This window comes from Macaca fascicularis, chromosome 5 (genome assembly GCF_037993035.2).
Source record: "Macaca fascicularis isolate 582-1 chromosome 5, T2T-MFA8v1.1".
Taxonomy (NCBI): Eukaryota; Metazoa; Chordata; class Mammalia; order Primates; family Cercopithecidae; genus Macaca; species Macaca fascicularis.
This window is the reverse complement of record NC_088379.1, coordinates 78474924-78498074: the sequence shown is the minus strand read 5'-3', so window position 1 is coordinate 78498074 and position 23151 is coordinate 78474924. Positions and strand designations below refer to the sequence as shown.

Genomic DNA, 23151 nt, shown 5'->3' with positions numbered 1-23151 from the left:
AGCCTCCTGAGTGGCTGGGACTGCAGGCGTGTGCTAACACGCCCGGCTAATTTTTATTTTTTTTTTTAAGAGAGGAGGTCTCACTGTGTTGCCGTGTCTGGTCTCAAACTCCTGGGCTTAAGCGCTTCTCCGGCCTTGGCCTCCCAAGTGCTAGTGAGCTCTCACACCGGTGCATTGTTTTTGTGTTTCATGTTTTCATTACATGTTACTTTCTTAGGCTTTTCCAGTTTTCTGTTGTTTTTCTGTGTAAGACCATAGGATAGAAATTTCTGAGAGACTGATCTTGGTTTCACTAAGCAAGAACATTTGTAAGAATCAGTGCTGTCCCGGATGTAGTAATCGATATTGAGAAATAATGAAGTTCCCCTTACTGGAAGTGCTCAGGAAGAAGTTGAATAACTGCTTATGAGGAGATTCTGGTGTGGGAGGGAAGCTGGGAGCTAAAGTTACTGGGAAGTGAAGATTTTGTGAGCCGATTTCATCCTCACAGCAGCCCGTTAAACAGGCAGAGGAGGTGCCGTTTCCCGTTTATGGATGGAGAAACCTAGGTTTGGAAGGAGTAATGGTTTAATATCACAGCTAGTTTTCAGCAGAACCAGAGTTAGAATCTGGACTTCTATGCCTTACTAAGTTTTATTAGCATTCATTGTGTCTTAACTTTCTCTTTTGACTTATTTAATTCATTAATGGATTTTAATGGTTTATTTGGATTGTATGCTGGTGTAGTTCTTTAATCTTGAGCTTAGCTTTCTCTTTCTCCTTTTTTGGGGAGCTTTATTGTGTATATTGTGGCACGTTTACACACACATCTTGCTGCCTTGGGTTCTTGCAAGTTGTGTACATGTTTTTATCTGCCCCTACCAGCTTTTGGGTGTCTTGAGAGCACGACTCTGGCTTACTCATCTTTGTCTATTCCAGAGGACCTTGTCTGTTGGCATTTATTAAGTAATTTTCAAAGGCTGGGTAGAAGTATTTGCATGTCAAGTTTGTATCAGCTTTTAAATACCTTTATGGAAAAACTGGCTGTAAAATAAACTCAACCAGGAAAAAAAAACAACAACCCTATTTTTAAGTGTCTATCCAACATTTTTTTTTTCTTTAAGTTGCAAAGGGATCCACCAGATGGAATTACGAAAATTCAGCTTTTATTATCTGCTGGATATGATGTGATTTTGTAACCATTATTGGATTGGTGTTGGTTTAGACAATTTAGTGTTAGCTGACTATATGGTTAATTCTGGGACTCCTGTAAAGTTTGTTTGTTTTTTTTTTTTTTTTAAAGAGAGAAGATCAAAAGCACTGAACTCATGAGTAATAAATAACCCATGATAACAGAGAGGTATAATGGAGTGATGTCAGAGGTGTACAAGAAGTGTGAATCATTTAACATGTGAAGCCAGGGTCTTTAGTCCACTTGCGGGGGGCAAAGTAGTGAGTGGGCTTCTCCATCTTTTTCCCTCTACCTGCCCTGCTGCCCCCAGGCATATGCTTAGAAGTGGGGCTCCCATTTACACTGCCCTGCTTGTCTCTCCTGGGCTCCGCTGACCCTGCTTGACATGTCCACTCCAGGAACTGAACTGAAATGCTGATACATGAACTTTACTCTTAGTGTTCATCTTTTAGCCCTGTCATTTACCCCAGTATCACATTATTTTAAAACAATCACTATTTTGGATTAATTGTGTGAGTGAGAGAGAGAGATTATGAATATGTAACTTTGCAGGTATTTTGTTGAAGTTTTAGTCATATTGGGATTTTTAAGACAGAAATAACGGTAGGTGTGGAGCTACTAATATCCTTTTTAAGAAGCTAGGAAAAATCTAGCCATGCAAAATGCCACAGTGGTAGAAACAGTGTCCAGTAAACATGTTAAATGGTCTTAAGGATTCTTATCTTTTAAAGTTTTATTTAATTTTTTTTATAGAGACAAGGTCTTCTTACAGCTCATAACTCATTGCAGCCTCCAGCTCCTGGACTCAGGCCATCCTCCTGCCTCAGCCTTCTGAGTAGCTGGGAAGGGATCCTTGTCTTTAAAACTAGGGGTGTGGAGGGAAGGGCGGTTATAATATAATATGATTTTTCCCTTTAATATTTTCATATATTGGTGATTCATTTTAGTTATACATTTATTATTGTTTATTCTAATTTTGTATTATAGTAGAATATAACTGTCTTGTTGTCTTCCTTTTTTTTTTTTTTTTTTTAAGAGACCAGGTCTCACTATGTTGCCCAGCCTGCTCTCAAACTCCTGGGCTCAAGGGATCTTCCCCTGTTGGCCTGCCAAAGTGGTGGGATTACAGGTATGAGCCATCATGCCTGGCCTTGTCTTGTTTTAATTACATTTTTATGTAACTTTTTGATACTGCTCAAGTATGTTTTGCTCTATCTACAGTACTCACTATGCTGGAAGATTTTTCTTTCACATGTTTTCTAAACTATGTAATATAAGTGTCATTTGCTTTTTTTGTCTACCTGATGGAGGTAAGAAATGATCCAAGTAGTTTAACAGCCATGTAAGCAAGAGTTGAACATGTAAGTTTCAACGGATTTGCTTTGCAACTACATGCAGTAGATCTTTTAAGAGGGTAGGATATTTAACTATAACCTTTTTTGTGCCACTGTGTGAGAGTGGGCTTCTGAAAATGGAGCGGGGAAGCATCTCTCCTTGGTTAGTAGGCATTCAAGTGGAAGATAATGTTATAAAAACCTAGTTGTATCTTATAGGGTGCTAAAAGCAAGGTGACTGAACTTCTAACAGGGCATGCTACATTGAGTATGTACTTTTCTCTATAATTAGGTTAAAAAAAAGTTGGTAAGTAATATGAACTTACAGTCATGATTAACCTCCAATTTACAAACCCATGATAAAAAGTGTTGTTGATTACTTGGGTCCTATCTTTTCTGCAGTTTATGTTTCTAGTGACTTACTCAATATGTTTTTTTTTTTCTTATTCCTTCCCTGGGCAGAATATGTAATATAAGAAACATAAGTCCTTTTAGTTAAGGGAGATCAGAGATTTAATAAAAGTCATTTATACCTTATTGCATATTCTGGAAGCCAAAGAAGAATGACTCTGGTTGCATAGCACTTTTAATAAAGCCACAGAATCATTACCTGACCCAAGTGCCAGTTCTTGTTACCATATTTTTACTTTACTGTTTTTGGTATTTCATTTATTTATTATGTTTCAGCTGTGAGAGTACCTTCTACAAAACACTTTAAACTTTTTTCTATTTTCATTAAGTTGCAGTCCCACTCCACCCAGTCCAGCCTCCTAATTCTAGCCTCTGTACAGCTAAGATTGAGGCCATCAGTTATCAGGACACCTGCTAATAATACCTTCTCAGAAAGTAATTATATTAATACTGAATTTATTTAGTGGTGGTCTGTCATCAAAAAAACTCATTAAAAAAAAATCAATGAAGGCTGGGCACAGTGGCTCACGCTTGTCATCCCTGCACTTTCGGAGGCCGAGGTGGGTGGATCAGCTGAGGTCAGGAGTTCTAGACCAGCCTGGCCAACATGATGAAACCCCATCTCTACTAAAAATACAAAAAATTAGCTGGGTGTGGTGGTGCATGCCTGTAATCCCTGCTTGAGAATCCCAGGAGAATCGCTGGGACCCAGAAGGTGGAGGTTGCAGTGAGCCGAGATTGTGCTGCTTACTGCACTCCAGCCTGGGCAACAAGAAGAAAACTCTGTCTTAAAAAAAAAAAAAAAAAAGAAAAAAAAAAAATCAATGAAACTAAACACATTTAATAAATTTCAAGTGCATAAATACATTACAAAACAATAACATTCATTAAAATAAACATTCATTAAAACACAAGATAATTTTATAACAAAATAATTATTAAATATAAATTCTTTTTTTTTTTTTTTTTTTTGAGACGGAGTCTCGCTCTGTCCCCCAGGCTGGAGTGCAGTGGCCGGATCTCAGCTCACTGCAAGCTCCGCCTCCTGGGTTTATGCCATTCTCCTGCCTCAGCCTCCTGAGTAGCTGGGACTACAGGCGCCCGCCACCTCGCCCGGCTAGTTTTTTGTATTTTTTAGTAGAGACGGGGTTTCACCGTGTTAGCCAGGATGGTCTCGATCTCCTGACCTCGTGATCCGCCCATCTCGGCCTCCCAAAGTGCTGGGATTACAGGCTTGAGCCACCGCGCCCGGCCTAATATTTTATCTTTAATGACATCTTTCGAAATCAGGTTTATCTGTGGTGTCATTGTTTAAGTGCATGTATATATATTATATATAAACATATAAAATATATATAATATATAACATAATATATAATATTTTATATATATATATTTTTTGAGACAGAGTCTCACTGTCACCCAGGCTGGAGTGCAGTGGCGAGATCTTGGCTCACTTCAACCTCTGTCTCCTGGATTCATGCAGTTCTCATGCCTCAGCCTCCAGAGTAACTGGGACTACAGGTGCATGCCCCCAGGCCCAGCTGTTTTTTGTTTTTATAGTAGAGATGGGATTTTGCCATGTTGGCCAGGTTGGTCTCAAGCTCCTGACCTCAAGTGATCCACCCACCGTGCCTCCCAAATTGCTGGGATTACAGGCATGAGCCACTGTGCCCAGCCTAAGTGCATATATTTTTTTGTGCACATTTTTACAACTTTTAAAAAAAGCTTTTTTTTTTGTTTTGGAGACAGAGTCTTGCTCTGTCCAGGCTGGAGTGCAGTTGTGGGATCTCAGCTCACTGCAAGCTCTGCCTCCCGGGTTTACGCCATTTTCCTACCTCAGCCTACCGAGTAGCTGGGACTACAGGCGCCCACCACCATGCCCAGCTAATTTTTTGTATTTTTAATAGAGACGATGTTTCACTGTGTTAGCCAGGATGGTCTCCATCTCCTGACCTCATGATCCGCCCGCCTTGGCCTCCTAAAGTGCTGGGATTACAAGCGTGAGCCACTGCACCCAACCCCTAAAAAAAAGCTTCTTTTGACTTAATATTAGTAGTGCCCAGGAGACAGTTCTAAGCAAATTGTAAGCATTTTCTTCTGACTCCTTTATCTTCAGATAATCTCACCTGTTGTTTGATAACTTACTGAGCAACTTTGTTTTTGTTTTTTTTTGCAGGGACATCAGTCTTTTTCTTGGTAGCAAGCTGTAGATTTTGTTTCAAAGAAAGCATCTTCATCTTCTCTAGTTTCATCATGTATAGATGAAGATTCCGATGCAGGTATCTGTATCAAATTTCAATACAGTCACATTTGTGTTCATTTGAACTCTAGAACTAGAATAGGAATTACTTTTTTCTTTGATTTTCTTTTTCTTCCCTCTCTTGAGGATCATGAAAGTATAAAAGAATACTTTCTAAATGAGGGTGCTGTTTTCATTGTTTTTTTTTTACAATTTTTAAATTTGGAATTAAAATTTTAACTAGAACAGAGTTTTTATTAAGCAAGTTTTTTAAAAAAAAATCTAAGTTGTTAATCCTGCTCTCGAGATGTAAATAAGGTGTGTTTCAGACATTATTAAAACACAAAAATAGTGGTATTTGTACTAAAACCCTAGTATCTCATCACTTACCATTATATAACACTGTATAACTGAATAGTGGAATACCAAAATTGGAATTGCACACTGCATCTAACCCTGTATGCATCGAAGTATTTTCTTCTGTGCCCGTACTTTCTGCCTTTTTAATGTTTTGGACAAAACTGTCATCCTTTGCGTACCTCCTCTCTGTGTCCACGTTCCTATTCTGTTCCCTCAGTGCCTTTATTTTCTCCCTTCCCATTGCTTCCTTTATGTCTGCTGACACGTGTTCGTATGTTCCTCCTATTTTGGAAAAGAAAAACGTCATTCGTTTAATCTTACTTATTAGTTTCTTTTCTTTCTTTTTCTTTTTATTTTTTGAAACGGTGTCTCGCTCTGTTGCCCAGCCTGGAGTGTAGTGGCACAGTCTTGGCTCACTGCAACCTCAGCCTTCCGAGTAGCTAGGACTACAGGTATGTGCCACCACACCTGGCTAATTTTTTTTTTTTTTTTTTGTACTTTTAGTAGAGACGGGGTTTCATCATGTTTGCCAGGCAGCTCTCGATTTCCTGACCTCAGATCTGCCCACCTCGGCCTCCCAAAGTGCTGGGAGTACAGGCATGAGCCACCATACCCAGCCATATTAGTTTCTTCAGTTTTATAAACCAAACTTCTAACTAGGGGATTTGCTGCATTTTCACTTTACTTTAGTCTGTTGTTATCTGGCTTCAGTCCTTGACTTTTTCTTGAAATTCTTTTTTTATTTTTTTATTTTATTTTATTTATTTATTTATTTATTTATTTATTTTAATTTAAAGACAGGGTCTTGCTCTGTTGCCCAGGCTGGAGTTCAGTGGCACAGTCATAGCGTACTGCAGCCTGGAACTCGTGGGCTCAAGTGATCCTCCCACCTCAGCCTCCCAAGTAGCTGGGACTACAGGTACATGCCACCACACCTGGCTAATTTTATTTATTTTATTTTATTTTTTTCTGTAGATGAGGTCTCACTATGTTGCCCAGGCCGGCCTCGAATTCTTGGCCTCAAGCAATCCTCCTGCCTCAGCCTCCCAAAGTGCTGGGATTATAGGCATGAGCCACCACAAATTCCATTTTTTGAAGGAAACTTGTAAGTTAGCAAATTGCTAAATCCAGGGATCTTTTTCAGTTCTCATTTGACACTGTTAATTCTCTACTTTTTAAGAATCCATGTCAGGTGTATGAACTTGGAAGAATAATGAAGCCCGTTTGACCTCAGTTTTCTTGTGTTAAAACTTAAAACAGCTCTTAAGTTTTTTTGAGTATCAAATGCAACAATATATCTGAAAATATCTGGCATCTAGTTAGTAGCTCAAAACTAACCTGACAGCCTGTGATGCTTTAGTTGCTGCCTGGCTCTTGAAATATCTAAAATAGTTTTTTTTTCCTATTGTTTTCCTCCCTCCATCTTCTTTAAATAAAGACATTCTCTAAGGCACATATTTTGAACTTTATCTCTTTACCTTATCTGTTGGAAATCTCATCTACTTGCAGATTTCTAGCTGATAATTTTGGGCTGCCAGCAACCAGATACAGTATGTCCTCACTTAATGTCATTAATAGATTCTTGGAAATTGTGACTTTAAGTGAAATGACATCAAATCATGTCATTTTAATTCAGTGTTGTTTCATTATAACATGGATTAGAAAAGAAAGTTGGTTTTCTTTTACATCATTTCACTTAAAGTTGCAGTTTCCAAGAGCCTATTGAGGACATGGAGGCTGTCAACCTTGAGCCTGCATGTCTTGAAGCTGTCCTAGGCTAAACTCTGGTGATCCATTTCCAATAACCTCTTCCAAACCTTCATTTGAAATGCTTTTTATCACCCCAAGTGGAATGTATATGAAACTAAACCCATTGTTTTTATTCCCCTTTCACACATACTAAAGACATACTAAATACACATAATAAGAGTACTAAATACATACTAGCGTTTTAACGGTACTAATATTTCTGCCAACCAGTCAGAAAACCTCACCACCATCCTTGATTCCCCCAGCCCGCCTACATTTTTTAAAGGTCTAGTGGTTTTTCTTTCCATCATGCGCAGAATTTTTTCCTTCTCTTATTTGTCCTTGACACAGGTTTCGTGCAGCTGACCTCCTGATTGATCCAGTGGCTGGTATTCTCCACTCTGCCCTGATAATTGGTCACAGTGCCTTGATCGTGTTTATGTGTTACACAAAATATGTAAGGACTTCCCTCTTGCCTCTGAGCTTGTCCGCAAACATGAAGGATTTCAGGCCCGGTTTATCTTTCTAATCTTGCCCCAACCATTCTTCTGATGGTTTACTTCCTGTTCTCAGAACATACCTGTATTCTTCCACATTGTCAGTGCAGAAAAGAGGTATATGCAGGAGAGGTGTGATGTATTTTCTTTCTTTTTTTTTTTTTTTTTGAGACAGAGTCTTGCTCTGTCGCCCAGGCTGGAGTGCAGTGGCTGGATCTCAGCTCACTGCAAGCTCCGCCTCCCGGGTTTATGCCATTCTCCTACCTCAGCCTACCGAGTAGCTGAGAACACAGGCACCCGCCACCTCGCCTGGCTAGTTTTTTGTATTTTTTATTAGAGATGGGGTTTCACCGTGTTAGCCAGGATGGTCTCGATTTCCTGACCTCGTGATCCGCCCATCGTGGCCTCCCAAAGTGCTGGGATTACAGGCTTGAGCCACCATGCCCGGCCGATGTATTTTCAAGTTAGCTACTCCATGAGTGACTAGTACTGAATCCCTCTGAAACTTCCAAGGAGGCTTATGAAATGAATCTTAGAACCAGCTTCCATATTGGTTGCCCCACAGCTATTAACTCCCCACACTTCCAGGTAGTGAATGAGTAAGTACAGAGCAGTGCTTTTTGGTTGGACCTGCTCGAAGCCAGTCACAGCTTACACGAAATTGATCCTTCATAGCTGGCATAAGATGTTGGGTCAAGAGGTTTTTGAAATGGTGCATAGCATGTGTCTATAATGGTGTGAAAGTTAAAAATTCCAGAAGATACAGAAGAATGTAAAGTGAGAAGTTATGTCTCTTTTCCTTTTTTGTATTCTAGAAAAAGTTTGCCAACCCCTGTTCTAGTCATTCTGGTTCCTTTCCTGGAAACATTCGTCATTAACTTGTTTCTTGAGACTTGGTGTGTATTTACGATACTTACACCGTCCACATACACACATACTTAGTATATACTTTTTCTCAACTTCAAATGATTTTCTATATTAGTATATAGAATATTCTTATTATTTTTTTAGCTCTATAATATTGTTATGTGGATCTACCATTTATTTAACTCGTTTTCTATCAATGGACATTCAGTTGTTTTTTTCTTTCTCTTTGTTTGGAGACAGGGTCTCACTCTGTTGCCCAGGCTGGAGTGCAGTGATGTGATCTCTGCTCACTGCAACTTCCACCTCCTGGGCTCAAGCGATCCCTCTCAACTCACAGCCTCCCAAATAGCTGGAAACTACAAGTGTGTGCCACCACACCCAACTAATTTTGTATTTTTTGTAGAGACAGGGTCTCACTTTGTTGCCCAGGCTGGTCTTGAACTCCTGGCTGGGCTCAAGGGCTCCACCCATCTCCCAAAGTGCTGGGATTACAGGCATGAACCACCAAGCTGACATTTAGTTATTTTGTCTCTTTATTACAAATGATAGCATTACATTTATACATATTTGTAATCCAAAAAGGTCAATTTCTTGAGTGTTCCTATCTTGAACTTTTTTCTGTAATAGGCCTCCCATATTCATTGCCCACAAGTTTGCATCAGTTTTATTGTAGTGGGTCAGGATCGTTAAGAGCTGGAGTTGCTGGGATAGGCCTTTCTCAAGAGGTTCTACTTGAGTTGGACCTTGAGGAATCTAGATGAAGAGGGGGATAATGAAAAGGAGGTGGGAAGGGAAAAAGGACTGTGTGGCCAAAGTCTTGTGGTTAGCAAAAGGCTGGCATGCTTTTGAGCTGCACTGCCCAGCACTGTAACCATGAGCCATGAGTACGTGTGGCTGTGAGCACTTGCTATGTGGCAAATCCAGAGTTGAGGTGTGCAGTGAGTGAGTACCCACCAGGGTCTGAAGACTTAGTATGAAAAAAATAATGTTAAAATAGCTCAGTAGTTTTAAAAATACTGCTTGTAATTTAAATAGTAGCATTTTGAATATATTGGGTGAAGTAAAATGTTATTAAATTTTTTACCTGGTTTTACTTTTAAATACATGGCTACCAGAAAATGTTAAAAATGCATTATGTGGCCCACCTTTTTGGCTGCATGGTTTTTTGTTAGACTCTGCTCTGGCTCATGCTTCAGGATGGAGAAACAGGTTCAGTTGGGGAACCTGGTATGTGCTTCAGTGCGAACTGTTGTATAGTTATCGGAATCAAGTATTTGGTATGAAAAAACCATTATGTTTCTTAAAACAGTAAGTAACGTGAAATTAGTTTCAGGAAGATTCAACTGTTCATATTTTGTAGCACTGCAAAAACTAATTGAGTACTTACTGTGTACTGAGCACCGTCCTAAAGGGCTTTATTCATTTAATCCTCACAGCAACCCTTTGAGACATAAGTAGCCCTTATGTTATAGATGAACTTGAGTCTTAGGGAGGTGTACCTACTGGCCCAAGGTCATGCCATAACTGATAATGCCTTGGCTATGAACCCAGGCAGTCTGATTCCAGAGCCTATACACTTAACCACTACACTGTGTCCCTGTGAAGGTGAATTAGACAAAGAAGATGATCCTTGCACATAGCAGTGAAGGAATGGTAATGGATCACTTTCTAATCCTGTTAATATTTTAATTTAAAAAAATCTTGTGTCTTCACAGTACCCTGATACTTTTCGTTTTTAAGTTCTTGTCACCATGGTTGGTTGTATGATTTTGGCCACCCAGGACCAGCATAGTATGTAACAAGCTTTAAGTTTATTTTGCTTGTGTTTCGTGTATAGGAAAGTTTTAAGAGTATGTAGTGTTTTAAAATTTTGTTTTGTTTTACAGTCATGCATCACTTAATGATGGGGATGTGTTCTGAGAAATGCATTATCAGGCAATTTCATTGTTGTGCAGACGTCCTCGAGTGTACTCAACACAAACCTAGATGTATAACCTGCTACACACGTAGGCTAAACAGTATGGTGTATGGCTCCTAGGCTACAAATCTGTACAGGGTGTTACTGTATTAAATACTGTAGGCAGTTGTAACATCATATATATATATATGAAAACATAGAAAAGGTACAGTAAAAAATTTGGTACTGTAATCTTATGGGACTACTGCTGTATATTCGGCCCATCATTGATCAAAATGTCGTTACGTGGTGCATGTCGGTACTCTTAAAGCAAATTTTATTTTATCCCTACATTTCACAAAGGAACAGAGATGAAATAATGTGGCTGAGGTTTCATGGCTGGGAATTATAAAACCATGAGACTATGTAGCTTTGATCACTATTGTGTTTGATTTAAAAAGTAAACATTTTGTGTTTGAGCTTAGCACTAAGTGATCATAAATGGTGTATATTTATTCCTAAAATTTTTCTGGGATTTCAGATCCTGAAATTTTACACTAACCTTTAAAAAGCATATTCAGGAGGAAAATGTGTCAGAGCCAAGTTGAAATTTGAAATGCATATATATATATATATGAATTCTTAATATTGGAAGAGAAAGGAAGTTGTTGTTTTGAGAAGGGAGCTTGCTTCATCACGCAGACTGGAGTGCAGTGGTGCCATCATAGCTCACTGCAGGAAGCTCTTTTTTTTTTTTTTTTTTTTTTTGAGACGGAGTCTTGGCTCTGTCACCCAGGCTGGAGTGCAGTGGCGGGATCTCGGCTCACTGCAGACTCCTCCTCCCAGCTTCAAGCAATTCTCCTGCCTCAGCCTCCTGAATAGCTGAAATTACAGGTACCCGCCACCATGCCCAGCTAAGTTTTGTATTTTTAGTAGAGACAAGGTTTCACCATGTTGGCCAGTCTGGTCTTGAACTCCTGACCTCATGATCCACCCGCCTCGGCCTCCCAAAGTGCGGGGATTACAGGCGTCAGCCACCGCACCCGGCCAGGAAGCTCATTTTTAAAGGACCATCCATGTAGATGGAACCAAAATAGTAGTGGAGAAGCCCTTAAAATGATACTTGCTTAATTAATTAAACTTAATTCATTAAGAGGTAGCTGTCAAGGCAGCTTAATTAAAATTAAAATTAACCATTTTGTTAAATTTGTTAAATTTCTCCAGTATTTAGCTCAGAGGTCTAGTCTTAATGGTAATGCTTAAATTTTTCTGATCTTTACTGTGGAATTTTGGAATCAGGTTTATGTTATGTGTTAAGGAATGACATGCACACTAAGAATTTACGATTATATTCTTATCTCTGACTAGGGCCTTTGTAATAAATCTGTTTTTACCCTGTCCAAAATGACTGTGTTCTTGGGTTTCTTTTTCTTTATCTCTTGGGTTTCTAGAGATTCATAAGCTTTAAAAATTAAAAATAAGCTATTAGGATTGGAAGAGACCTTTGGAAGTGGTTTATCTAGCTCAGGGCATCTCAGTCTGGGAACTGTTGACATTTTGGATACATCATTCTTGGTTGTGGAAGGACTGACTGTCCTGTGCATTGTAGGATGTTTAGCAGCGTATCTGGCCTCTACCCACTAGATGCCAGTAGTTCCCCTTTGATTGTGACAACTAAAAATGTCTCCAAACATTGTCAGATGTCCCCCGGGAGACACAATCGCCCTGGTTGAGAACCGTTTGTCTAGCCCATTTCCCGGGAGTGGTGGTTCCCTTTTCTGGAACTCAGACATTGAGAAGAGAAGGGTATTTACCACCTCCTCTAGCAGTCCATTCCAACTTGAGGTGCCTCTTTGGAGATAGAAATCTCTCCTCTGTTAAGCTAAAACCTGCCATCTGTAACTTTTTAGTTCTGCCTCTTAGGACCATATACATTGGATAGATTCACATATACACTTTCCCAATTATTGGAACATGATACCCTGTCCTTCCTGGTCCCTCATGGGGTTGTTTTAGAGCCAAGTCAGCACACTTTGTAGTTGCCAGAAAGTAAATATTTTAGGCCATGTATTTACAGGCTACCAATCTCTGATGCATAATCTTCCTTTCCTTCCCTCCCTCCTTCTTGCCTTCCAGCAACCTTCCCTCCCTTTCTCTTTCTTCTTATTTCTTGTAACCTCTTAAAAATGTAAAAAAAACATTTTTTTTGTTCTTACAGGCTGGGTTTTGGCTTCAGTAACTTGCCATCCCTGGTTTTAGAGTCTTTGACATCTCTGCTAATCTTCAGAAGGCAGTGCAGTGCTTTAGAACTGTGTATAGAACTTTGGGGAAGGTCTGAGCAGCATAGAATAACGTTGGACTTGTCACTAACTCCTTCAAGCGAAAAGCTTAGTGCTTTTTTGTAGCTTTGTCACATTTTCAGCATAATGACAGCCAAGACACTGGTTTGTCTTTTTCATTAGCCACTTTTCCTTCCCCTCCCCCACTTTTTTTTTTGAGACTGAGTTTCACTCATTGCCCATTGTGCAATGGCGTGATCTCAGCTCACTACAACCTCCGCCTCCCAGGTTGAAGCAATTCTCCCGTCTCAGCCTTTCAAGTAGCTGGGATTACAGGCTCCTGCCACCATGCCCGGCTAATTTTTGTATTTTTAGTAGAGATGGGGTTTCATCATGTTGACCAGGCTGATCTGGAACTCCTGACCTCAGGTGATCCACCTGCCTCAGCCTCCCAAAGTGCTGAGATTACAGGCGTGATGTATGGTGCCTGGCTAGGCCACTTTACCTTCTAAGATATTTTTAGACTTCAGCATAGGACCATCCGTTAAACAGCTGTATTAAACTTGTCTTAGCTGGAACCAGCTCTCTATACCCTGCTGAGGTTTGTGGATCTTAATTTGTCCTTCAGAGTGTTAATGAAATTTTTCTTAGCTTCATGTCATTCAAATGTTTAATAAACATACCTGGGTCTTTCACGTAAGTTACTAATACAAATTTGAATGAGACATAGCTAATAACTAAATTTCAAATCACAAATGCCTAACAAATAAGGTAATTTTGGCCAGGCGTGGTGGCTCACGCCTGTAATCTCAGCACTTTGGGAGGCTGAGGTGGGTGGATCACTTTAGGTCAGGAGTTCAAGACCAGCCTGGCCAACATGATGAGAAACCCCCTCTTGACCAAAAATACAAAAATTAGCTGGGCGTGGTGGTGCATGCCTATAATCCCAGTTACTTCTGAGGCTGAGGCAGGAGAATCGCTTGAACCCGGGAGGTGGAGGTTGCAGTGAGCCAAGATTGCACCACTGCACTCCGCACTCCAGCCTGAGTGACAGAGTGAGATTGTCTCAAAAAAAAAAAAAAAATTAATGGATATAGCAGGTCTGTACTCTGTTCTTAAAATTGTTTTGGAGAATTTATTTATATATATATATATGTATCTGCATCATACATGTTTAGTATCCTCAATCTAAAATCACAGTGCTCCAGAATCTGAAACTTTTTGAGCACTGACATGCTCACATGAAATGCTCAATGGAACATTTTGGATTTCTGGATGAGGGATACTCAACTATGATACAAATATTCCAAAATCTAAAAAAATCCAAAATTCCAAATACTTCTGGTCCCAGGCATTTCAGGTAAGAGATACTCAAATTGTAGCAACCACCGTCAGAGATTACTGTCATTACTGATGGCTTTCAGAGTGATTAGACAGTAAATAAGTGTAATGACCATGACAAGAAAGTTTTCAAAAAAAACTATATCTTATTTACATGTAAAGTAAAATAATTTTAAATAATGATTTTAAGAAGTAACTGATCTTTTGTTTTGCAGAAAATATTTACACCAGCAGCTCCAGTTCATACCAATAAAGAAGATCCTGCTACCCAAACTAATTTGGGATTTATCCATGCATTTGTTGCTGCCATATCAGTTATTATTGTGTCTGAATTGGGTGATAAGACATTTTTTATAGCAGCCATCATGGCAATGCGCTATAACCGCCTGACCGTTCTGGCTGGTGCAATGCTTGCCTTGGGACTAATGACGTGCTTGTCAGGTGAGTGTACTTTTTCCCCCATGAGTTCGCTGAATTAAAGGGAAAGCATGTTGTGTGACATGAAGTCATTGAGTCATTGACCTAGTCCTATGGGAATTTGGCTTACACCGTATTTGTGGTCTTCCAACCTTTTATTTGTGTATTCTTTCCTTGTGTATCCTCTAGAATAATTTTGTACCCTCTGTCGCATAGGTGTCTATAATTTTTCATCTTAAGGAATTGCAAAGATCTAATTTCTGTTATAATGTGTAAAGTAAGACTGTTGGGGCTGTGCACAGTCGCTCACGCCTGTAATCCCAGCACTTTGGGAGGCCAAGGCGGGCGGACCACAAGGTCAGGAGTTCGAGACCAGCCTGACCAACGTGGTGAAACCCCATCTCTACTGAAAATACAAAAATTAGCTGGGTATGGTGGCGGGCGCCTGTTATCCCAGCTACTCAGGAGGCTGAGGCAGGAGAATCACTTGAACCCAGGAGGCAGAAGTTGCAGTGAGCCAAGATCGTGCCACTGCACTCCAGCCTGGGTAACAGAGTGAGACTCCCGTCTCAAAAAAAAAAAAAAGAGAGACTGTTAGGATGTTTTAAAAATATACCCAGTGAGTCTAAATACCATTAGCAATTTGATACCCACTATTACCATCATTCCTTTAAAACAAATGTGAATATACTTTTTTAACAGTTGGAAATTTACATTTTTTTCTTCCTATAATTTATATTTTCATTAACTTTCCTTAATTTTACCCTAATGATTATCAGTTTTTGCTTCAAAATGTATTACAGAGCTGATCCAAGTGCAGTGGTGTTTACAACTAATTGATGACAAACCAGTTACAGATTTCTTTCTTCCTTGTCCACTCCCACTGCTTCACTTTATGAGCCTAAAGAAATATATGTGTGGATCACCCCGTCATATCTACCTGCAATAAAAATATGCATTTAATATCATTGAATTTTCAAAGATATTGTAAATTTCTCCTAGTAAATCTCTAAGTGTTAACTCTATGAATTGAGTTGTTATAGTTATTAGTACTCAAAGAAAATATATTACAGATTTAAATAATCATTTTTAAAAAGTGGAAATACATCTCTTAATGAGACGATAGAGCTATTTTTTATTCATTTATGTATTTTTTTTTTTTTTTAGAGACAGGGTCTTGCTCTATCACTCAGAGGGCTGGAGTGCAGTGGCATGATCATAGCTCACTGAAACCTGGAGCTCCTGGGCTCAAGTGATCCTTCCACGTCAGCCTCCTGAGTAGCTGGGACCATGTCACTATGCCCAGCTAAATTTTTTGTTTTTTTGTAGAGACAGGGTCTGGCTGTGTTGCCCAGGCTGATCTTGAACTCTTGGGCTTAAGCTATCCTTCCACCTCAACAATACCAATGTACTGATATTATAGGTATGTGTGCCTGGCCCATCCTTTTACCTTGTATTTATTTTTTAAATTTTTATTTATTTATCTTTTTATTTATTTTGAGACAGATTCTTGCTCTGTCACCCAGGCTGGAGTGCAGTGGCATGATCCCAGCTCACTGCAGCCTCCGCCTCCCGGGCTCAGGCAGTTTTCGTGCCTCAGCCTCCCAAGTAGACTGGTGGCACGTGCCATCACGCCTAGCTACTTGCTGTATGTTTCAGTAGAGATGGAGTTTCTCATGTTGGCCAGGCTGGTCTCAAGCTCCTGACCTCAAGTGATCGCCCGCCTTGGCCTCCCAAAGTGCTGGGATTATAGGCGTGAGCTACTGCACCTGGCCCCTGGCCCATCATTTTACAATTTTTAAACATTTTATAGAAATAATTTTAAGTTTACAAAGCAGCAAAAATAAAATAGTATAAAGAACACTTATATATCTTTTGCCTAGATTCACCTGTTAACATTTTATCCCATTTGTTTTAGCATTTGTACTCTATCTAAATAAAATTATAAATGTGTATATATACTCATGGTTTAAATACCTGTCTATAGTGTGTACATATACATACATTATGAGCTATGTAATGCACACACATAACACACAACATTTAATATATTTTATGTATTGATACAGTACTTGAATCTGTCATCCATATTTTAATTTTGGATGACCCAATGTCCTTTCTTTTTTTGTTTTTTGAAAGGACATAGGCTGGGCGCGGTGGCTCACGCCTGTAATCCCAGCACTTTGGGAGGCCGAGGCGGGCGGATCACAAGGTCAGGAGATTGAGACCATCCTGGCTAACACGGTGAAACCCCATTTCTACTAAAAAAGTACAAAAAATTAGCCGGGCTTGGTGGCGGGCACCTGTAGTTCCTGCTACTCGGGAGGGTGAGGCAGGAGAATGGCGTGAACCTGGGAGGCAGAGCTTGCAGTGAGCCGAGATCGCGCCACTGCACTCCAGCCTGGGGGACAGAGCGAGACTTCGTCTCAAAAAAAAAAAAGAAAAAGAAAGAACATAAAACTTATTAAATATGTCACTTGTGGCAGCAGTTTTATGTAATTTAAGTGGATGTAACAGTCTTTTTATTATTATTTTGTCTCAACTGTTAAGTCATATGTCTTTATTTCTACATCTTCCTTCTCTTTCACAGCTTTAGTTTTATAGATTTAACCACTTTTTTTTTTTTAATACTTTAAGTTCTGGGATACATGTGCAGAACGTGCAGGTTTGTTACGTTAGGTATACGTGTGCCATGGTGATTTGTTGCACTCATCAACCTGTCATCTAGGTTTTAAGCCCCGCATGCATTAGGTATTGGTCCTAATGCTTTCCCTCCCCTTGCCCCCAACCCCTCGATAATGTCCTTTATATCAGTGTTTTTCCCTTCGGTCTAGGTCAGGTATTGCATTTAGTTATTTATTTATTTTTTTTAGTCTTTTAATCTGAAATATGTCCATCGCCTTTTTTAAAAATGTTTTCTGACATCAGCTTTTTTGGGAGAATACAGTGCATCCCCCCTCCCCCGGCGGAATGGACTGTTCCCCATTTCTTGTTTGTCTGATGTTTCTTCATGATTAGATTGAGGTAGGCATTCCTGACTAGACAACTGCATAGGTGATACTTTGTCTCTCCAAGAATGTCTCATCTGGAAGCACATGGTGTCCATTTATCCCTCATTGGTGACATTAATTTTGGTGACCCAGTCAGGATTTCTTTTCTGTGTTGTCTTTGTCTTCCCTTGTAACTAATATCTAATCTGTAGGGATATGCTTAAAGACAGTACAAACACCCTCTTCCTCATCAAAATTTCTCCAAAGATTTTGCATCAGTTGATGATTCTTGCATAATTAAATCTTTCCTTGATGTTTGCAAAATGACGACTTTTAATTCTAGTACTTGCATATTCACCAGTAAGCCTTGACATTCTACTGCCAGCGAGAGCTCTCCTTCCTTTCCCATTTGTTTGTCTTTTTACTATTAGTACAAACTCATGGATTCCTTTTTTCAGTGGTTTATAATTAATTATTTAACTATTTTGCTGATTAAATTATCCCAGGTTAGGCCAGTGGGAGCCTTTTCAAACTGTGTCCTGTGTCTTTGTGGCATGCTTCCATTTGTTTTTGCTCCTCACTTTATAGTACAACAAGATATTACAGGTTCATCATGCTCCTGCTCTGCCCAGTCCTGGAACTGGCCATTTCTCAGAGGAGTTTTGAGGAGCTTTTTAGGGGAGAATGTTATTAGAACCCAAGATCTCGGTGCAAGGTTACTGAGCTCATTGTTACAAATTGCCTCTTGTCTTTTCAGCGGACAGAGCTAGAAAATATGTGCTTGTATCCTGTGTGTTTACTTACATATATACAAATATACATCCATACATATACACACACACAATAATTTAAATACAGATGTGCACGCAGACATAGGTTTGCTACATTTCTAACCATGATTTTAAGATCTTTTAAGTTTTGTAATGTAGGGAATTTACATACAGGTTATACATTTAATTTTCAGGCAGGTTTATAAATGTTGCACCCATTTCATAAAAAGAGCTAGTGAATTAAAGAGTAATTGTATTTTTCTTTCTTTCTTTCTTTCTTTTTTGAGATGGGGTCTCACTCTGTTGCCCAAGCTGGGATGCAGTGGCATGATTACAGCTCACTGCAGCTTTGACCTCCTGGGCTCAAGTGATCCTTCTACCTCAGCCCCTCAAGTAGGTTGGAACCACAGGTGTGTGCCACCCCATCAGGCTAATTTTTGTATTTTTTTTGTGGAGACAGGATTTCACCGTGTTGACCAGTGGTCTCAAGCTCCTGGGCTCAAGTAATCCGCCCGACTCGGTCTCCCAAAGTGCTGGGATTACAGGCATGAGCCACCGTGCCTGGCCAGAGTAATTGTATATATTATATGTATGGTTGTATCCTCTATTCCTTACGTAGTTGTTTTTGTTTGTTTATGAGACAGGGTTTCACTGTGTTTCCCAGGCTGGTCTGGAACTTCTAGGCTCAAGCAATCCTTCCGCCGTGGTCTCCCAGAGTGCTGGGATTATGCCACTTTGCCCAGCCAAATTTTTAAGTTTTAATTACTGAATTAGTATTACTGATGTAGTTGTGTTTCCCCGTTAGGATTTGAGTTCTTGATATAGTTCCAAGCATCATTTTTTATATAACTTAAACAGATGTCTTATCAGTGGGAAAGAGTGGAACTGAATGTTTGAGCCTGTTGTAACATTATTTTAATATATGTTATGAGAATTTTTAGGTTTTTTTTTTTTTGTCATAAAATGTACTTATTTTAAATAGTTACAAAGGAGCAGAGTTTGAATCTTGCTATGTGAGAATCTTGTCATGATGCTTCACTAGAAGTTTGTAATTTAAAGATTTGTGATGAAGAAATACCACTATGAAAGTGGTGTGGCTTCCAGGTAATAAAATCTCAACTCTTGAGAGGGCCTCTGAGCTAATCTCTACCCCAGGTACTGTGCCTTGCACAACGTAGAGGCAAGCCAGCCTCTGGCTGAACATGCCTGGAAAGGAGTTCAATATCTTATTTAACATCTCTCTGAAAGATGTGCCATCTTCGGCTGGACCATTGGCTTCTGAATAAGCTGTGTTAGGCCTGGGCTAGATCTGAGGGTTTACTATTGGTGGAGGGAAAGAACTGGAACTACTTGAGTTTATTACATGCTAGATTAGCTTCTAATGTGAACCATTTGTCTTTCAACAGTGATAAATTTTTATTTCTGAAGTTAACTGTTCCTTTAGTCGGTCATGATACACACTCATTAACAAACATACTGTTGTATTTTTTCCAGTTTTGTTTGGCTATGCCACCACAGTCATCCCCAGGGTCTATACATACTATGTTTCAACTGTATTATTTGCCATTTTTGGCATTAGAATGCTTCGGGAAGGCTTAAAGATGAGCCCTGATGAGGGTCAAGAGGAACTGGAAGAAGTTCAAGCTGAATTAAAGAAGAAAGATGAAGAAGTAAGCCATGGCACCATTGATCTGGACCAGAAAGGCACTCAACTAGGAATAAACACTCCAGAGGTTTCTCAGTGGCCCCATCTGTGTGATATGCGTGGGCTACACCAAAATAACGTCTTTTGCTTAGTTCTGTTCTTATACCTGTCTGTGATCTGACTTGGGGTTGGTGTGAATGTAGTAGAGAAAGGAAGCTGAGAGATGAATACTGAGCACAGGTAATCAGTTTCCTTAATTAGGTTGATTATAAGCTCCTGAAAAGCAGGAACTGTATTTTATAATTTTACATGTTTCTCCCATAGTGTCTGGGATAGTAAATGATCAGTAAATCCTGTTTGGTTTGTTCAGCTGAGGAGAAACGGAAGAATTGAGACTATAGCATTTGTTGCTGTGTGAGACCAGTGCTTCAGAGGGGAAGTTTGGGGGTCACATAAATGTAGTTTTTTTGGAGCATATTTCATAGAATTTAAACACTTATAAAAGAAAAATTAAGTGATTTGTGTGCTATTTTATTTGCTTCCTGTGCTTACTTTCATTTGTTTATTATTTATTTTAGTTCCAACGAACCAAACTTTTAAATGGACCAGGAGATGTCGAAACGGGTACAAGCATAACAGTACCTCAGAAAAAGTGGTTGCATTTTATTTCACCCATTTTTGTTCAAGCTCTTACATTAACATTCTTAGCAGAATGGGGTGATCGCTCTCAACTAACTACAATTGTATTGGCAGCTAGAGAGGTGAGTGATATTTGAGAGGAGACTGTTTAAAACGAAATGCAATTAACATTACTTTGTTCCAGAAAACACTGGACACACTCAAGTGGGCCACAGCATTCCTTCATATGCAAGACTGTTTTACATCTGATGATTCTGCCAGTCTCTTAAAATTGGCCTTCTCCCAGTTCCTGCCACCTGCAGGTGATATTCTTGTAACCAAGCTTAGTTGGACTGTTTTTACTCATCCTCTTCCCTTTGGTTTTGCCAAAATGATACTGTGGTACTAGTCATCTTAGCTTGGTTTTCTTTCTTATCATAGAACTTTCTTTTTTATAGTAGTTGAGAATATGAATCGGTATAATTGAAGGCCATTTTGGTGTTTAATAAAGTGTATAGCTTTTGGTTTATCTGTTACACTAAAGAAATTGAGTGTTGCACAGACTACTTATAATTATTGTAACTTAGTAGAAATTTAGAAGCAGCCTAATAATCCAGCAGAAAATTGGTTCAACTATTTACAAATCTCTGTGTAGCTCTTAGAATATTCACTCTTCAACATCATTTTAGTGACATGGAAAAATTTTAAAAGGAGGTTTACTTTTAAAATATAAAAAGAAGGCCGGGCGCAGTCCCTTAGGCCTGTAATCTCAGCACTTTGGGAGGCCAAGGTGGGCGGATCACCTGCGATCAGGAATTTGAGACCAGCCTGGCCAGCATGGAGAAACCCCTACTACTAGAAATACAAAAATTAGCTGGGCAAGGTGGCTCATGCCTGTAATCTTAGCTACTCAGGAGGTTGAGGCAGGAGAATTACTTGAACCGGGGACACAGAGGTTCCAGTGAGCCTAGATTGCGCCACTGCACTCCAGCCTGGGCAGCAGAGCGAGACTCTATCTCAAGAAATTAAATAAATGATACATAAAAAGAACAAAAAAGACTTAAGGAAATAAAAACATTGTTTTTATTTCAGTGCTTATGTATCGTTGAGTACTGCTGTTATGGGTAATTTGTTTTATTTATTTACTTTTTGGTTGGGGTGGGGTCTCACCATGTTGTCCAGGCCCGTTTTGAACCCCTGGCCTGAAACTTCCTGCCTCAGCCTCGCAAATAATCCTTTTGGGATTATAGGCGTGAGCCACTGCTCTGGCCTAGGTGACTTGTTTGTTTCTGTGTAGGAACTTTCTGTTAGGTCTTAGCCCAAGAATCCTAAGTCCTGGAGTGGGAAGCTAATGGCCTCAGCTCATCTTGTTGTAGCTTTTACTCTTCAGATGAAGAACCTGACACCCAGAGAGATCGAGTGACTTGTGTGAGGGAGTAAGCTGGCTGTCTGTGGCCTTCTTCACAGTTGTTCAATGCCACTTACTTAAAACATGCCCACTGATTTTTTTATTTAATTTTTCTTTTGAGGAATAGTGAGGTTTTGTATGAGGTGCCTGTCATTGTTCACACGGATTTATTAAGATTTCCTGTGGAGATGGTTGTGGAATGGAATATTGCTACTGCTTTTCAAACTCTTTTTGATCTTAACTAATGTTATTTCTTATCTGTGTTTATATCAAATTCTTTTTATAAGATTAAAATTGTTTCTAATTTCTTGGAACTGTCTACTGTAAAAGAACAAGTTCTTTAATTATAGGCTGTGGTTTAAAATATAAGACAGTTGAAGACCAGGACTAAGATAGATGGGAAAGGCTGTTTTGTCAGAGAAGCCTCAAAAATGCTGTATTTTGAGGACAAAAAATGGAACTCTGATTTTCACTGGATTCCCGTAAAACAAACTTTCTTTAAAAAATATCACTTTAATTAGCTGGACGTGGTGGCAGGTGCCTGTAATCTTAGCTACTAGGGAGGCTGAGGCAGGAGAATCACTTGAACCCAGGAAGCAGAGGTTGCAGTGAGCCGAGATCGTGCCACTGTTCTCTAGCCTAGGTGACAGAGTGAGACACTATCTTAAATAAAAAAATATATATATATGTGTGTGTGTGTGTGTGTGTGTATGTATATATATAATGGCTGTACCCTATATTCTTCTTGATTTCTAGCCTTTTATTGGCTTTCAGATTGCCAGAGTTGGACTCAAAAGTAAGTAACCATATTGTTGAAGTGGTAGTGGTTCTACCAGGGTGAGTTATCCTGACAGCAGAATCACTGCGTTTTTCTGTCTGCTCTATGGCATACAGTCTATGCCATAGACTGTATGCCATAGAGCAATGTGTGAAAGGCTCGAGGCTCCCTACCTACGAGACACCCCGGTCCATTCTAGCAGTATGGCACGTGCTGACTGGGTCTGAGTCTCTTGCTGTATAATCATGTTACTACACTTCCCTGCATTTCCTCATCCAAAAATGGGGATTACCTGCTTTGTGGATCGTTTTGCAGATGAAATAACACACGCAGGGTATCTAGCACGGTCCCACACGTGGCACATTCAGTGTTAGCCA

At 39.6% G+C, this 23151-nt stretch overlaps 1 protein-coding gene across 6 annotated transcripts in view; it reads left to right on the top strand.

Annotated features, from left to right (window-relative positions):
• TMEM165 (transmembrane protein 165) overlaps positions 1-23151 on the top strand; it is a 30647-nt gene that overhangs the window by 1978 nt on the left and 5518 nt on the right. Inside the window, exons 1-7 of one of the 6 annotated variants that reach the window (XM_074040012.1) lie at positions 2208-2300; positions 5096-5198; positions 5905-5970; positions 7619-7724; positions 14364-14589; positions 19820-19995; positions 20549-20731. In XM_074040012.1, coding sequence (XP_073896113.1) covers positions 7707-7724; positions 14364-14589; positions 19820-19995; positions 20549-20731 — 603 coding nt within the window. In that variant the 5' untranslated portion in view covers positions 2208-2300; positions 5096-5198; positions 5905-5970; positions 7619-7706. Of the gene's footprint in view, positions 1-2207; positions 2301-5095; positions 5199-5904; positions 5971-7618; positions 7725-14363; positions 14590-19819; positions 19996-20548; positions 20912-23151 lie in introns of those variants that run through there. The other 5 variants (XM_074040011.1, XM_074040013.1, XM_005555267.4 and 2 more) reach the window with 5 other exon arrangements.